This window comes from Idiotropiscis lumnitzeri, chromosome 2 (assembly GCF_059441095.1).
Source record: "Idiotropiscis lumnitzeri isolate Australia: NSW breed Sydney's pygmy pipehorse chromosome 2, RoL_Ilum_1.0, whole genome shotgun sequence".
Taxonomy (NCBI): domain Eukaryota; kingdom Metazoa; phylum Chordata; class Actinopteri; order Syngnathiformes; family Syngnathidae; genus Idiotropiscis; species Idiotropiscis lumnitzeri.
In genome coordinates, this window is record NC_142392.1 from 3,687,282 (window position 1) to 3,704,216 (window position 16,935).

The 16,935-nt window shown below is 44.0% G+C and overlaps 1 protein-coding gene and 2 long non-coding RNA genes across 3 annotated transcripts; 1 reads left to right on the forward strand and 2 right to left on the reverse strand.

Moving 5' to 3' along the window:
• Nucleotides 1-3: 3 nt before the first annotated feature.
• On the reverse strand, nucleotides 4-2,015 carry LOC148341312 (uncharacterized). The gene is made up of 3 exons (XR_015842332.1): nucleotides 1,052-2,015; nucleotides 556-703; nucleotides 4-467 (listed from the first exon to the last, which is right to left on the reverse strand). It is a non-coding gene; the product is annotated as an uncharacterized LOC148341312 (long non-coding RNA).
• Nucleotides 10-7,460, forward strand: nrf1 (nuclear respiratory factor 1). The gene is made up of 10 exons (XM_088288856.1): nucleotides 10-459; nucleotides 542-686; nucleotides 1,077-1,191; nucleotides 1,270-1,396; nucleotides 1,539-1,679; nucleotides 3,209-3,367; nucleotides 3,580-3,891; nucleotides 3,958-4,115; nucleotides 4,837-4,958; nucleotides 6,717-7,460. The coding sequence occupies exons 1-10, from the start codon at nucleotides 391-393 to the stop codon at nucleotides 6,875-6,877; spliced, it is 1,509 nt and encodes a 502-aa protein (XP_088144982.1). The 5' UTR covers nucleotides 10-390; the 3' UTR covers nucleotides 6,878-7,460.
• On the reverse strand, nucleotides 5,009-13,439 carry LOC148341314 (uncharacterized). Its single transcript, XR_015842333.1, has 4 exons — nucleotides 13,266-13,439; nucleotides 11,438-11,599; nucleotides 10,949-11,236; nucleotides 5,009-6,918 (listed from the first exon to the last, which is right to left on the reverse strand). It is a non-coding gene; the product is annotated as an uncharacterized LOC148341314 (long non-coding RNA).
• Nucleotides 13,440-16,935: the final 3,496 nt, after the last annotated feature.

A 16,935-nucleotide genomic window follows, 5' to 3' on the forward strand; every position in this document is an offset into this window, starting at 1 on the left:
GTACATGTTAAAAGAAAATTAACAATTGTTATTTTTTTTCCACCTGAAAATCAACAGGTCAAAAGTCAAGTTTTGTTTTGTAAAGTAACATCGGAGCTGAAACAAGCTGTTAGCCAGTTAGAGACGCTAACTCGCAAAGCTGGTTGCAAACCTTTTATTCCAAGACAAGCGTTCGAGTCATAAATTAACTTTACCTTGAAGTTGTCGAGTGATCGCTGGGCCTCTTGTAAATATGATATCACATTGGAAGTGTTGAACTCATAGGTTGACACCAGTAACCATCAAGTTAGTTATTGGTTCATCTATTAATTCTTGAATATTTTCAATAGCTGTTGATCCATCCTCAGGCGTTGTACCCTGGATCCAGCCGTGTAGACGAAGGCGTCAGTTATGGATGATCACTCCGTCCACCAGTCTGAACACATGACCACCATAGAGGCCAGCGCCGTCACTCAGCAGGTTTTGCACTTTAAAAAAAAAAAAAACGAAAATCAGCTGTCAAGTTAAGCGGCTTCAATATCGCTGTTTGGGTGTGTTACAGGTGCACGTGACCACCTTCACAGACGCGTCCATGATGAGCGCCGACGAGGACTCCACCTCCTCGCCGGACGACGACCCCTACGACGACACGGACATCCTCAACTCGGCCGGCAACGATGAGGTCACCGCTCATCTAGCCGCCGCAGGTTGTGCTCAGAAATTGCTTTTCCATTCATGTGTCAAAAAATGTTGAAATCACATATCGTGATTTCTAGTACAGCGAGCAGATATTTAATTCTTAGCCATTTAAATATCCACGAAAAATCACTTCTATCTATCTATGCCAGCGACACAAATTGACAAGCAGAACAATGAAACTGCTTTTGTATTCAGTAGCATGAAAAAGCGATGACTGGTCCAATTAAACGAAAATCACCAAAAATTGATGTAATGCTTAAAAATGACCAGCAGGTAGCACTGTTGCATTATTTTCCATTTACTCCCATTTTAATTTCAAATATTTTCTGTATGACAGTATTAATGAAAACTTCTAAACTGTATTTGCACTCACATTCTTGTCGGTAATTTTCTCCCAGGTCCTGTCGGCATGGCCGCAGCTGCCGCCGTGGCGACGGGTAAAAAAAGGAAGCGGCCCCACATCTTTGAATCCAACCCGTCCATTCGCAAAAGGCAGCAGACGCGCCTCCTCAGGTTAGCCGCGAATACCTGACAGAGAACGCAAGTTAGTCGCGTGAGCGTTCAGGGACTAAGTGGGAGCTTTGCCGACAGGAAGCTGAGGGCCACCCTGGACGAGTACACCACCCGCGTGGGCCAGCAGGCCATCGTGCTGTGCATGTCCCCCAACAAACCGAACCCGGTCTTCAAAGTCTTCGGCGCTGCTCCGTTGGAGAATGTGGTGAGCGCGCCTCGACTCACTTGAAAAACACTCAAGTCAAAAATAACGACGTTGTAAATCGTAATGATCTTATTTTTGAACCAGGTGTTTTCACAGCACCACCTTACGTGATCTTAACGTCTGTTTTGTATGTTTGGTCCAGGTGAGGAAGTACAAGGGCATGATGCTGGAGGACCTGGAGAACGCTTTGGCCGAGCACGCCCCCGCCGGAGGCGAGCTGGCATCGGAGCTACCCCCCCTCACAATCGACGGAATCCCCGTCTCCGTGGACAAGATGACCCAGGTGAGGCGCCGTTCGCCCTTTTGGCTCACGTGTGAGTCGAAGCCATGAACATTACAAAAAAAAAAAAGACAAACAAAACATAAAATTAGCTGCCACAAGACGACAAGGCAATTGAATATTTCATTTTTTATAGTAATGGTTTGAGCGATCAAAAAACAATTTACTAATCCCAGCCCGAGCCTGCAGAGGGCGCCAGTTGGCAACACCACAGGCCTCCAATACACTTCTGCCATGTTTCGCCAGCCCTTTTCGAAAACTATCATCATTTCTAGTCGTTAAACACCTTAATGAGCACAAGGTAGGCTCAGTGAGGTAAAAAGTCGCCTACTGCGTTAATTTCCTCACCCTCCCGCGGGGCCCCGTCTTGTTCCTCCGCCCCGTTGCCAGTGCGGCGGCCCCTCCGGGACCGTCGGCGAGTAAACCGCGCGGGCAGGTGTGTTTTTCTGGCGGAAGGATGAGATTAGCAGCGGTAACCTGTTGCCTCGCTCGCCTTAAAGGGTTTTACATTTTAGTGCCACCGGCTGGTTTGGCACCTGAGCCCGTAATTACAACCTCAGCCATGTTAGCAAAACGGATCGGGAAACATTTTAGAGGGTTTCGGAAATGGCGAGGGTGGGGGATTAACACGGGCGGGGTGTTGGAAAGGACGGGACAGCGTGCCACTTAACTCGCTCGCCACTAATTAGGCCATCTGACATTTTGTCGTATCAAGACACCAACAAAATGGAAGAAAATCTGGACTTGGGTCATGGGGAGGGATTTAATTCGGACACGACCAAATTTAGCCGGTGATGTCAAGAGGCTGCAGCGATATAATCCCCCCCGCGGCGATGCTCCCATATTACCAGCACGGCGAGGACGTTGGCACTAAAGCGCACGGCCAGCCTGCCAAGCTAGGGAAGTGATGACGTGACGACGAGCAGCTTAGCGGCGCCAACGAGCGCATTGGCAGGCTTAACAATGCAATCTGTACATGAAGGATGACATTCGGCAAGACGTCCTTCGTGAAGATTGCCATCTGTCTGAATTTTGTCGGGAGATTCGTGCCTTTTGCAATGAGAAATTTAGGGAAAAAAATCTTATCGAAATCTGTAAAACATTCCGATACTACAACACCCAGTACTTTTTACCAGGCCTTCATACTCTTCTGTCCTCATTTTTTTTGTGGTCTTGCACTTAAAGACTCCACATATAAAAAAAACTAAAACTAAGCAATTTACCCCCCCGCCTGAAAAGGGGATAAAAAAAAAAAAAAATAATTAATGACTTTCCAACAAGTCAAAAGCCTTAAACTGCGTTTTATTCTATTAGTCGCCAAGGTCTGGCCCGACACGTCGCCTTGGTGCCACGCTCATAGATTAGTCTGTGACTCATTCCCCTTTTTAGAAAGCGTGTTGCTATTTGCGGGCCGTAGCCACCCTGGCATGGTTCTGATCAATACTCGCCTGACTTTTCCTTTTTTTTTGGGCTCCTCAAGGGCACGTCCGTGTCATGCTCACCCGCCTCGTTGTTCTTCTCCTCCGGCACAGGCGCAGCTGCGAGCCTTCATCCCGGAGATGCTGAAGTACTCGACGGGCCGAGGCAAACCCGGCTGGGGCAAGGAGAGCTGCAAGCCCGTGTGGTGGCCCGAAGACATCCCCTGGGCCAACGTGCGCAGCGACGTACGCTCCGAGGACCAGAAACAGAGGGTGAGCACGTGATAATGTGCGACAAATCAGGCATCCCTTTAAAAAAAAAAAGAAAATAAATAAAAATTTCCAATTAGTTGCGGAAAACAAATTGATGATTCAGTGCGAACACACACACTGCACCATCCAACATTTTTTTTTTTCTTGCCAAAATCGAAATCATTAAATTTCAATTAATTGGTGATGACCTTTGTTTTCTGTAACCCCTCAAGGTGTCCTGGACGCAGGCGCTGCGGACCATCGTGAAAAACTGCTACAAGCAGCACGGCCGCGAGGATCTGCTGTACGCCTTCGAGGAGCATCAGATCACCACCACGACGGCGCAGCACCACCTGGCCGCCGCGCAGAGCATCGCCCACCTGGTGCCCTCGCAAACGGTGGTGCAGACCATCAACAACCCCGACGGCACCGTGTCGCTCATCCAGGTCGGGACGGGACACACGGTGGCCACGCTGGCCGACGCCTCGGAACTACCCGGCGTGACGGTGGCGCAGGTCAACTACTCCACAGTGGCGGACGGCGAGGTAAGCGAAACCACGCCGGAGTCCTTTTGGACATGCCAACTCGTTCTGATGAGACGGACTGGCTAGGTGGAGCAAAACTGGGCCACACTCCACAGCGGCGAGATGACAATCCAAACCACACAGGCGTCCGAGGCTACACAGGCGGTGGCGTCGCTGGCGGAGGCCGCCGTCGCCGCCAGTCACGAGATGCAGCCGGGAGCCACCGTCACCATGGCGATCAACAGGTCAGGAAAGCGACCATTTTGGAGGCCTTTTTTTGGGGGGGGGGGGACACATTAATTGCTTTTCCATTCATTTCAATGGGGAAAGATGATTTGAGCGCCTGTATTCCGTGCATCACATAAAATTAAATGTCCTCAGCTTCTTTCATAATTTGTCGGACTTTTTTTTTTTTTAGTTTGGGGACAGCACGTGTTGCTAAGCTAAGATGCTGGCATGTCAGCAGGTTTCCCAGCGTCAAGGCGACGGTGCCACAAATGACTCTGCCCCAGTGGGGCTTGTTACCTGCACCCACCTGAGTCCCCGCGCCACCTCTACTTGCGCTAGCCTGTGGAACATTTTGTTTTCATAATTTTTTTTTTTTTTCCCCAGCGCACTTAGCGTCAGTTCATATCCGTAGCCGGCTCGTGCTAATTCAGCCCGACCGTGATCTGGTTAATAAAACGGCTTTGTTAGACGCCGCTGCACCTGCCACCTTCAGAGAGCTGTGACAGATTCTTCCTAAGTCCAGACTGGAAAAGCCTCTTAGACTCCTGCCCCCCCCCCCTCTCGCCCCCCTTTGCAAACACACACGCACATTTCCTAAATAACCCCCCCAGACAGCATGTACCTCCGATTCTGCACACGTAAGCCTTACGTGTGCTTATTCCACATTGATTAAAAGTCCTACAGCATTTTTGGGGGGGGTGTTTTGAACACATTGTGCATCTTGTGTTTTACGCTTAGCGAGGCGGCGGCGCATGCCGTGGCGACGCTGGCGGAGGCCACGCTCCAGGGCGGGGGGCAAATCGTCCTGGCCGAGACGGCGGCCGCTGTTGGGGCGCTGGCAGGGGTGCAGGACGCAACAGGTAGTTTTTTTTTCTTCTGCTCTCTAAGTCATTGTTTCTATTGTTTTTTTGTTTTTTTTTGTTTTTTTTGTCGGACAACACGCCTCCACACCAGTAGGTGGCACTCATCGGGGGGAAAATATCTCTTATATACATTATAAGTTTTCCCACCCAAAAGACACTCTGTAAACAAAACACTTAAACTTAGCATGGAAACCAGTGATTCTAAAAATAAATAAATAAATAAATGGAGCAGCAACACTTACAAGCAGAGCATATGACAATACTAAGAGGCATGAAAGGGGCGCTAAAAATGAACGGTAATAGAATGTGGCAACAATTAATTTATTACATTTTCAGCCTCGCTCTTAGGTTGCAGCCAATTAGCGTAGCAAAGTTTTAAGCTTCCCTCCGCGGGCTTCTCCGAGGCTAATCTACTCCGTGCTGATGTGACAGATGGCGTGTGTCGGGCACACAACTTGTTGCGTCACTCCCGTCTTTCTCTTAATGCTGTACGATCTCCATCAGTGCAAGAGTAAAACCGTCGCGATTCGGGATCTACTTTTTTGGGGTTTGTTTACACCGAGAAACCTCCAAATGAATTCAGATGCTCCGCTTTAAAGCGGCCATGCCAGCGAGAAGCCTCGGTCTTCCGCATTCTCCCCCATGATGTGCGCACACGCACGGCCGCAACAACAAGGCACTCTAAAGATTTAGCCACAACCCGGAAAAAAAAAAAAAATCAGTTTATTGCTATTTCCCTGTTTTCAATTATCATCAAACATGTGTAACTATTTCAAAACACGATTCTCAATTCAACTTATTGTCTCTAAGTACGACAATACATTTTTAGATTTCAATGGCCAATCAATCAATACAACAAATGAGCTTTCAACGCTTAAGTCAATCAATCAAAGTAAAGCTGTCACCGGTTCCCTCGAGGCCCCCCGCCCCCGTCCCTCCTAAAGAGCTTTGATCCACTCCATTACGAGTTCATGTCTTATCACGAGGACCAGCTGTCAATCGGCGCTCACGCGTGAACTTTAGCGTCCATTCCGAAGCCGGCGCACACTTTGACATCGGCCGCGACATCTGATTTTGATCAAAGACGCCTGTGAGGGTAAAGTCACTTTCTTTTCAGAGTGACTGCTTGCTTCGAGAGCAGCCACGGCCGGTCCTTCTGCCCGCTATTGACCTTATCGAGCTAATCAGCGGAGTGGAGGGCGCCGTTTCAAGTGCGCCGTCCCGCTGATTGGCGTGCGGCCCTTTTTTAAAAAATGTTTTTAAGCGTCGTGGAGTGGCCACTCAACGCGGGCCGGCTTGAAGGCCCCCGTAACTCAAGCCCTCGTCCACTCTGTCACCAATCACCGGCGAGTGGGCTTAGCCAGAGTGGGGCCGACAATTAGCCCTCGGGGATTTGAGCTTTTTAACTTTAAAAACAATTACGGTCGCATGCGGACGGCGGTGCGCGCGGGCTTTGGCTCGGTGACACGGACAGATTGGAGGGTGGAGCGGGAGGCCCACGTGACGGCGGCGGTAATCCCTGCAGGCACTCACAGCTGTGCTGGGGGAGAGCGTCGTGGATGTTCAAGCGACCCATTGTTCCCAAATACTCGATCGTTGGAATACATTATTTTTGTTTGAAGGTAATTCCTAAAAACGTGCAAAGACAGAACTCAAAGCCAATGCCTCAGGAGTTAATTATTCTGCTCGTCGACGGCTAACATAGACGAACACGGATACATTTGAATAAATTCTGGAATATTTGCCTGCTTCCAGGTTTGGTCCAGATCCCAGTCAGCATGTACCAGACGGTGGTGACCAGCCTGGCGCAAGGCAACAGGCCCGTGCAGGTGGCCATGGCGCCGGTAGCCACGCGCATCGACAGCACCATGACGCTCGACGGCCAGGCGGTGGAGGTGGTGACACTGGAGCAATGATCCCATCCGGAAAAGCGAGTCCTGGCCTTCGGTTCCCATTTCTGTACAAAAGTGTTTTAAAATTAACTTTTGTAGGCGGGGAGTACATGTGATGCGTCCTATGTTAACATTGTAAAGTGTTTTTTTTTTTTGTTTGTTTGTTTGTTTTTTCCTTAGGTATTTATTTGCTCTTTCAAAGTCATTGAAAATGAACCAAAAAATCTTCAGCGATACCTGCACTCCTTTCTGTATGCTCCACTTGACAAAATATTACTTTTTAACACATCACCGTACTCAGGAAGTACATCAGGTATTTTTTTAAATAATGGTAGGCTGTAATGATTTGAAAGCTGATTTTAATCTAAGAAATGAATTGAACAATGTTTTGGTTTTTTTTTCCCCCACAACTGTGCCATCCTCCATTTTCCATGTTGCCAATGTGTCTATTTCTATTATGTCTTTGCAACCTTTTGTTGACTCTATCCGTTTGTAAATTGGCTCTGTCAGGATAGATGGTGTAGTATGTTGTACAGATTGTGTCATGACTCTTCGCAGAATGCTTTGTGATTGTGGACAAGATGAAATAAAATTACTTGACTTTTAACATCTTTTCTGTGATTCGAATTGCCTCAGTTAAATTTCACGTCATTATTTTATGTCTCTTGGATACAATGATGACTTTAATTAATTGGAAAAAACGGCTCAAAATGAATGCTAATGGCTAACTAAAACAATTTCATAGACAAAAAATATTTTAAATATATTTTTTTGTTAAATCATACTGATATTTTGAAAATAATTAAATAAATTGATCATTTAAACATGGAGTCGAAAAAAAAAAAGTTAATTTAGCCAACAACGACAGCAAGCTAAAAGCTCATTTGTGTACGCGCAAATATTGACATGAAATCGTTTTGCATTTAATTTTTATTTGGTAAATTTATATTTTCGCATATTTAGAAATAACTCATTCTTGGGCACTTAGTGTGTCATATTTTATTTTATTTTACTCTGTCATTATTATCATTTGTTCTACATTTGTTTTTCTTCATTTTAGTCAATAAATTATTTAGCAAAAAAAAAAAGCTATAATTAGGCCTACTACACATCTGCATCAATTCGTCATTAGGTCAGGTGCACCTTTTTTTTTTTTTTTTGCTTTTTAGCGTACACTCATTTCATAACTTTTCCCCAGTATGCTTCCTATTGCCCTTCTCCTTTGCATAAAAGCGTTCTAACCTCCACGTTCTCTCCCCGCATCCTCCCTGCCGTGACAGACAGGGCCGTGATTACATCATAAGCCGCCCCAACCTCCTCGGCTTTAAAACCTGGGATTTGCTCAGGGGGGGTGAGGGTGGGGGCATGGATTCTGTTGCACACACACATGGTGAGCAACAGAGGGAGAGAAAGAGAGAGAGGCGCACGGGCTTTAATCTATCAGGCATCAGCCTACATCCCTCGTCCTCCAGATTAAAACCGCGGCCAGGTCGCGCTCGCGCTGATGAAACCGTTTTTCCTGCTTTGCTGCACGTACGTCGCGTTCACAGTGGGATCAAAACGCCTTGGTGGGCGTGTGAAAAAAAGGCCTCGCACCTCTTGGGGCTTCTCCCGCCACTTAGCTAAGTGCAGGAAATCTTTTCAAATGTGAACCGGTTGACTTTTTGTAGCGTCTCTCTCTTGGCTACACGGCTTTCATTATTTTGTCCAATCAGATTTCACTCGCAATGTGTTGCCATGTCAATGTAATCTACCCAATGCCTTCAGAAACAGTAGGAACGGTGATAGCAATTATTTCAAATTCTCTCTGGCACATTTATAGTGGATGAAAGTGTTACGGCATTGGACTCAGGCCCTGAAGTCATTTAAAAAAAAAGAAAAAAGAAGCGTCCAATCTGTGCAGTGAAGTTGCTGGGTGTAGGATTAGCGCATGCAAAGGGAAGAAGCTATTGATTGCCGCGGCTCGACGGGTCCTTGTAGCCGGGGAGCAGAGCGCGCGGGCGCACTCCAGAGCGGAGGTTTAATCTCTACTAATCGTTTCTTAATACGTGCATCCCGGGCCCTGCACGCAGGCAGAAACACAAGCTGGTGGCTAGCCAAGGCCAGGAGAGGAGACACGGCCTCCTGTAGCTTTCGGATTCAAAGGCAATTTTTTTTTTTTTTTATGCACCAAGAAGGACCTTTAAAGGGGTGGGGGGGCAATATTATTGAAACACAACCACTATAGAGGAAATGAACCCTGGGGTGCCTTACTCGCTTGGGCCTGACCAATGTGGATTTTTGAGGCCAATATTTGGCAGAATAAAATTTGGATAACCAATAATCGGTTGATTAATTATGAGTCTTTTGCAGCAATGAATAAAATAACGTTTTTGGTCCCTTGTGTTTGTAACAATAAAGATATGACAAAACGGCTGAACACTTTGCCCGACCGCTACATTTGTTTTTGTTTTTTTTTAATTAGTGCTGCATGTATAATTTTCTTGATTTTTTTTTGCGCTCATTCCAAATCTGCCTTTTTTTCCCTCTAGTAATTCAAGTTTTAAACATGATACGTAATTTTTTTTAATTAGGGGTTAGTTTTTGTGTTTTTTTCCATTGCTATAAATTCCAATGCATGGTAAAATGATCATATAAATATCTCAAAAACCTGATGTGCTAAAAATAAAAGAAAAGATATTTTTGAAATTGGCGCCTAGGGACACATGCAGCCATCTCCGATTAAACTTCACAGTTGACCAGTGTTGAATAAAAACTTGGGAGTTATTGATTTACAGGTGTGTCCCAATACTTTTGTCCGCACTACACCCTTCCCTTCCTCGCCTGATAACGGCACCCTCACCTTTCCCAACTCGCCAGTCCAGACAATGCGTAACCATAATCTCATTGCGCTAATGCCGGTAGCAAAGGCGGCGCGCTGTCTCCCCGGCAGCCTGTGTGGATAAATGTGTGTGAGAGATATGGAGGAAGGAGGAGGACAAGGGTGGGGTGGATGGGACGAGACGAGGGGGTGGGGGGGATTTTGGTGAGGTGAAAAATGCGGCTGTAACTCGAGCTGAGCGGCCCATCTGGAGTAATGGCCCACAATGCACTTGGTTGCAGAGAGGGATACAATGAATCAGTCTTTTATTTATTTGCAAGTGTTTATTGTGCACAATACAATCATCACATTGCGCCGCCTGAGTCAAGAACAATACAAATAATATTAGCCGAATGGGAAGCGTAGCCTATAAAGCTTGGGATTTATACGCAGGCAGATAAAGAAGGTTTAATCCCCACATCCCGCTGTCACCTACATTAACCGAGCCTGACCCAGATATAGGCGTGCACTATAGACCTTTAACTGTTCATGGCGCTGACCACCGCGACAGCTTTGGGAAAGACACTCTTTTCTTTGGGAAGGGAGGGGGGGGCCGAGGAGGGGGGGGAAGGCGGCAATGAAAGGGGAAGGGTAAGATGACACCGGACCCTTGGCCAATTATGCCACGGAGCTAACAGAGGCAAGACGCAAGGGGGACCACGCTGCTGTTTGGTCACGTTGGAGTGGCGGAGACTCATTAAAAAGCTTCCATTTTCTATCTCCCGTGTAACCATGGAAACAAACGGCACACACTTGATATTGCAGAGTTTTGTCGACAAATTGCTTACAGGACACTTGATTAGGAACACCTCGACACTGTTTTGATGGTGGCCTGGGTTTAAAATTTTGCTTAGCAAACAAAAAGCTGTTTTGCATAATTATGACTTCAAAATAAACAGATTTGAACACAAAATATTACCTGTTTAATGTGTTTTGAAATTTGAAATATTTTCCAATTCATATAAAGCGGCGCATTGATATACAAGTTTAATTTGTTCCAATGACGTCCTTAACCCAAAACATACATTAAAATACTACTCATTGGAGTTGGGTTGTCAGGTTTTTTTTTTCAACCTTTTTTTGCGTCACAACTCTTTTTTTGGTACATCTTATAAGGTTTCATTTAAAAAAAAAAAAACATTTTTTAAAAAGTTCACAATGAAATGACTACAATAACTCGACTTCATTTGCCCATCCCTCAGCGCTCCAAGTTAAAAAACAAAAAGCATTTTTACCTGCACTGGTCTTGTTTGTTGCGTTCAGGGTCCTCCTGGAAAGCGGGAGCTTTGAGGCTGTGGTGTGCAGGGGAAGAACCCAGCGTCACCCCGCCCTTCACCACCAACAGCCACTCACTCATTTGGCTTGGGATCGGAACACATAGGGGTGGTGGGGGGTCGTGGGGGGGGTCGGTGGGGTCAGTCTTGGGTTTTCTCTCGAGCAGTAGTTGGCAAGTCTAGAACCACCGGATCCTTCTAGCTCACCAGTGTGAGTTCTACCATTGCCAAACACCACCGGAGAGCTGCCTGAAGAAGGGAATCAGCCTCGTGAGTCCACCAAACTACATAAACATGTCGCATGTTTGTCTTTTCCCATATTGGCACTACACATAATTGCTCAAAGCATATACACAGAAGCAAAAATGTGCTAGTGCCAAAACGGGCACAAGACAACGGAGGAGAGATTGACGCTGTTGTCATGGAGACGCATCAAGATGAGATGCCCACCTGAGTATGCGGCGGCCATTGTGGTTCTTTCTCTGCTCTGTTTATGGCCCTATGGTAATTCACTGATAGTGAGCTCTCACAGTGAATTCTACCAGTGCCATACACAGAACAGGAGTCAATGTCAAGACTGTCGGGAGGAGACTCGGACTGCTCGGGAAAAACCTGGAGAGAAGAGAGGAACAGATTATGGGCAGAACCAGCAAAATCCGAAAAACAGAGTTGCAACAGATTTAATATTGTTAAAGCAATTTAAATATAAATATTTGACTAAACAGGGTAAAAAAAGTTGAGAAAAAAAAACAATCTTGATTTTGATCTTTGGTAGCTGCAAATCGTTAGCCTAGTAGTGAGCACAGGTGCCTCTATTATATTTAAATGTTTTTGTAAAATGATCAAATAAAAAAATAAAAATCTTTAGCAAGCACATTGACGTGGATCAATTGGGGCTAACAAATTAAGCTAAAAGGCAAGAACAAAAACACGCCCCCTAGTGGCTACAAAATCCACAGCGAACACAAGCTACGACCTTCCAGCGGAAACGTGTAAAACATTTTTACTCCATCGAGTTCGATCGCTTCAATTAACATCTACCGACCGATGCTAGAAAATGTCCGCCCTCTAGGTCAATCGAGGACACTGCGGCAAGTCTATGGCAAAAAAAAAAAAAAAAAAATGCCGAATGCGCGTTGGGCTTCGGTTGCCATTTTGTGCTACGCAATCCCTGCAGTGATGCTGCTCTCCTGACTCGAGGACGCTGTTGCCGGGGTCCCAGACGTCCTAGACGCCCCACCCTTTTGTGCGGCCATTATCTGGCTCACCCTGGGCCCACTCCATTGATTCCCGGCCATCCAAACTGCGTGCTAAGTGATTCCTCAGACGCCCCAAATGGCTCCCATCGCCATTTCCTGGACTCAATCAATAGCACTAAAAAGGAGGCACCAAAAGAACCGCTCGTCCTGTTTGGCTATTTCTTAATGAGCTTACAATGACATTAGGTGTGTTTGGGGGTAGCGTGTGAATTATGAAAATAAATTTAGCAATTTAGCACTTTATGTCCCCCATCATGACGTCATCCAAAATACCCTTGGGGATATTATCGTTACTGTTGCCTCTAATTACACAATAAATAATATTAAAATCTGTTTTATTTCTACATTTGAACATGTAAAAATAACGTCATCAATCACTCGTTCTTTTATCACGTGTACATTTTTTTTTTCTTACGTGCCATCGTTAATTGGAGCTGCTCCAAAGCCCCTTCTTCACTTAATCGCATTTGTGTCCCCCACAACTTCAATGCTGATTTCCGGAGGATTTATAGCTCCTGTCATGCAACGTTTTCTTGAAGTTGAAATTTAGAAAAAAAATTGCAGGAAAAACAACGGGGGCCTTTAAATCGTTTTATCGCTCATTATCCACGCCCACGTCAAAGATGAATTTAACTGACTGTTTTATATATATATATTTATAAATATATTAATTGGCTATTTATATTGCGCAAATGTACAAACGACATTAGCGTTAATAGCGGTGCCGCGGCGCAGGTGCAAAAACAGGTGCAACGCATTTGAAACGTTTCAATTGCCGTTTTTTGACTAAAATAGCGGCTAAATAATCATAACACATCCGCAAGTACATTTATAACCGCTTCATTGCAACGCATGGGAATTCATTGTGAACTTTTACAATTGATTTCGATTTAATATTTGTATTTCAAGAAATTGAGCCGTATTTTTTTTTAACCTTTCCGCCTCTTTTACAGATTAAAAAAAAAGATGAACAGACAGCGCCAGGGAAATTATTGATAAATACGAAATAAAGCTCATACCTTATTGCGCCTCCATATCGTGTTGCGTCATCAGGGGGCTGCCAACTCGAATGTTTTTATTCTGTAATGATTATGCTTTTCGTTCAAATTAAAAAAAATAAAATGTATGAGTGTTTGCTGTGCGTCTTCACGAGCCGCAGCGCACAATTCCAATGAGACAAAAGAAGAATCCGAGCGGCGTCGTCAACTTCCTGAGTATCAAATGTCAATCGGAGCCTCACTCCAGCTTCTCTCTCGCTCTCTTTCTCTCTCTCTCTCTCTCTTTCTCTCTCGCCCTTTCTCTCTCTCTCTCTCTCTCACCCGCTCTGCCCCCCCCAACCTTCTCTGCTCTACCTGGCGTGCACCTTTTTTCAAATGCGCATGCGCATAAAACGGAGCTCACCACTTCCGCAGGTGGCTTTAAAAATTTTCACCTCACCCCTCCGTCCCATTCGAAGTGCTGGATATTTGTTTAATGTAAAACGTGTGTGACATTTTGTTCGCCCCTCCCGCTCCATTTTAGGATTAAACAATTTCGTGCCATTTTCGAATTCAGAACACCCCTCTTAATTCATTTATTTGGTTTGACCCAACCGTAGAAAAACTGATTAACGTTACATTATCGCTTTCTTTCTTTCTTTTTTTTAGATACACATTTGAGTCATTTTGATTTTTGTTCGGACGGATTTCAAATTTAAAGGCCCCTTTATTAGGGACACCGGCTAATGACACGCAATACAAGCACTGTTTCAAACATTCCATTAATTTAAAAGGTATCATTATCGGCATTTTTTTATTAACAAGATTTACTTTCTATCATATCTATTTTATTTAGTCTTCTAACATAAATACAAATCATTTTAGTTTAAAATTGATGCACCCTGGACAGCCGACTTAGGATATTGTGGGCCTCTTCTAAAACTAACTCAGCAGGGATGTATCTATTTTTTTTTTCAAGTAATGCTATTGTTTTTTTTTTTAATCACACTTGTCTTTCTGTGAATTTGGAATTGACATAACTCAGCGATGATGAGACTGAGGCCTTCGAGGAGGCCTGCAGGCCCTTTGAGTAGCATACAGGGCCTCCATAGAACCTCTTAGCAAAATTATTATGAAAAAATATGATGCAAAACCACAATAATAACTACCCCCTTCCTTCTGACTCTCTTGATGATTAAACAAACAATTACGCAGACATCAGCACATTTGCCACACCATACTGCACCCTGGTGCCCCTCCTCCTTCATGTCAGGCTTAGATGCCACTGAGGCTTCTCAGGCCTGAGATGCTGCCGGATCGAATGACGTCCAGATGGCTAACGGCAGAATAAAAATGGAGAGAAAGATGAAGGAAGGCATACAACCTGCTTGATTTGCAGCTTCCTCTGCTTGCTTCTCCTCCAGTGGAATTGGCTCTGATGCTGTGAGGATGCCTCATATATGGAGGCGCCGCTCCTCCTCCTCCTCTTCTTCCTCCTCATCTTCCACTTACCTGCTGCTCTTAATTAGTCAGATACCTGCACAGAGGGAGGCATCAGGAGTTAATGTAATATTCAAAAGTTGATGGAAACGGGTTTCAGGTTACCGGCGTGGCTGAATAGCGACGCTGACATCCAGCCCACCTGCATGCAGGAAGACAGACACCCGAGCCTCAGATCACCTGTTGGAGGTGGATGAATATTTAACATGCTGGTGTGTGGAACAGGTGATGATCAGATGATGAGACACACGACCCTGGCATTAAAAAATTATGTTATGCTATCAAATGTGATGACACACGCGGGCCTAAATAACTCAAAGGAAAATGAATAGGATCATTAAAAAAAAAAAAATATATATATATAGAAATACAATGTACAAATAAATTTCTAAAAATCGTACCAAAATAAAAAAGATAAAATGAAAATGTATTGAGCGATACTTCAAAGATATATACAACTGAACTGTACTTAATCAGACAAAATAAACACACACAGATACAATACCAGTCAAAAGTTTGGAAACACCTTCAAATTCAAATGATCCTAAACACATTTAAAAGGCACGAAAATGAATTCTTGATGTTGCACAGCTGTGAACTGAAAGTCATTCTAGTTCATAAAGCATCTTCCACATCATAAAGCAGACTTGAAAAAAGGGACTGACTTTGAAGGTTCTGAAGTATAAAACATTATTCTGTTTTGATCAACATTTGTTATATTTTATTATATATTGAATTAAAGGGTGTTTCCAAACTTTTGACTGCTACAGAGTGTGTGTGTATATATATATATATATATATATATATATATATATATATATATATAATTCATACAATAGAATACAATTAATGTATCCAATTTGCAAAAAAGTATATTTGTGACACATTTTTAATGATAATGTAAATATTAAAATAACAATAACCATTTCAGTCGGCAGTAATACAAGATAATGATTAAGATGACTTACACACAGAAAGCAATCTACTGTACTCAGTCAACGGTTCATCTATTAGTCAAGAGTAGCTCTGAGATAATATGATTCTACTAGTAAACTGAGCCCTGATCAAGCCACTGAAGTGACTCAGCACTATTGAAAATGACTCATCAAGCAACAAAGCCCGCTTCAAACTTGACCCTCAATTCTAACAATGCGCAAATGATCCATTAAAAAGCTTGCGATGGATTCCAACCTGCTGTTGTTGTTGTGGTGCCTGAGGGCATGGCTCATACCTTAAAAGGCCGCCGCCGCTGCAGCAGTAGCATCAGCAGCAAAAGGGGGTCACATGACCACCAGCCTCATGAGGAGGACCAATGGGACGGGATGGACCAAGACTTTGGCATTACGTCATGGTTTTGTCCTGCACTGCGGCGAAAATGGCAGGCTTTAAATATTTCATTGAGCGGGTCGGGTTGCTGCACCTCTGGAGGTCGGTGCGCCTTCCTCCTCACCCTCTCCACGTCGAGGGACGTTGAGGCGGCCATTTCTGCAGAAAAACAGAACGATAATTTTAATATCTTAAATGTATGCTAATGTTAGAAAGGAAACACTTTGAAAGTCTTACTGGTGTTCCTCAGGGCTGTGATACCGTACAGTTTGCACCATATAATCATATTGAGTGAGCAGTTTCTAATATTTTGGCCCTTTTGACCGACTAAAATAACCAACAAAATCATCACAAGCAGCTCTGTGTGAATTTTAGAGCATATCAAACCAAAAATATAAACATATTGTTCACTTCTTTAATCAAAACTAAGTGTTAACTTATAAGTGTTGGCTGAATAACAATTAATAAGAACAAAAATGTTGATTCAGACATAAGGAGTCTGTGTCCCTTGTTTTGGGCCTTTTACTGTAGCTTACCTATTTATAAATGATAATCACATTCAGCAAAAATGAGAAGCTAAAAAAAAGCTCAAACATTACACACACAGTAAAACTAGTATTTACTTAAAATTATTTCCAAATGAATTGCATGTGATTACTGTCAAGTTAAAACGAAACAGAAATTGTGCTGAATCACATTTTTTAAAATGTAGAATATGAATTTAAGTAGTGTGAATGGTCAAAAAACGTGAAATAAAATATAAACAAAAAATCTCCACTTTTTTTAATGTGAACATTTTTTAATATGATAAATAGTGCTGCAGAGCACTTTGAAGCTGGAATGTTTTGAATTGGTCATGTAACGTGGAAGATTTTATTGTGAGACA

Excerpts from the sequence above, each read along its gene's own strand:
- nrf1 (XM_088288856.1), top strand. The coding sequence starts at position 391 with ATGGATGATCACTCCGTCCACCAGTCTGAACACATGACCACCATAGAG. Across the intron at positions 3,368-3,579 it reads CCGAGGACCAGAAACAGAGG|GTGTCCTGGACGCAGGCGCT; the intron begins GTGAGCACGTGA and ends TAACCCCTCAAG. Across the intron at positions 3,892-3,957 it reads CCACAGTGGCGGACGGCGAG|GTGGAGCAAAACTGGGCCAC; the intron begins GTAAGCGAAACC and ends CGGACTGGCTAG.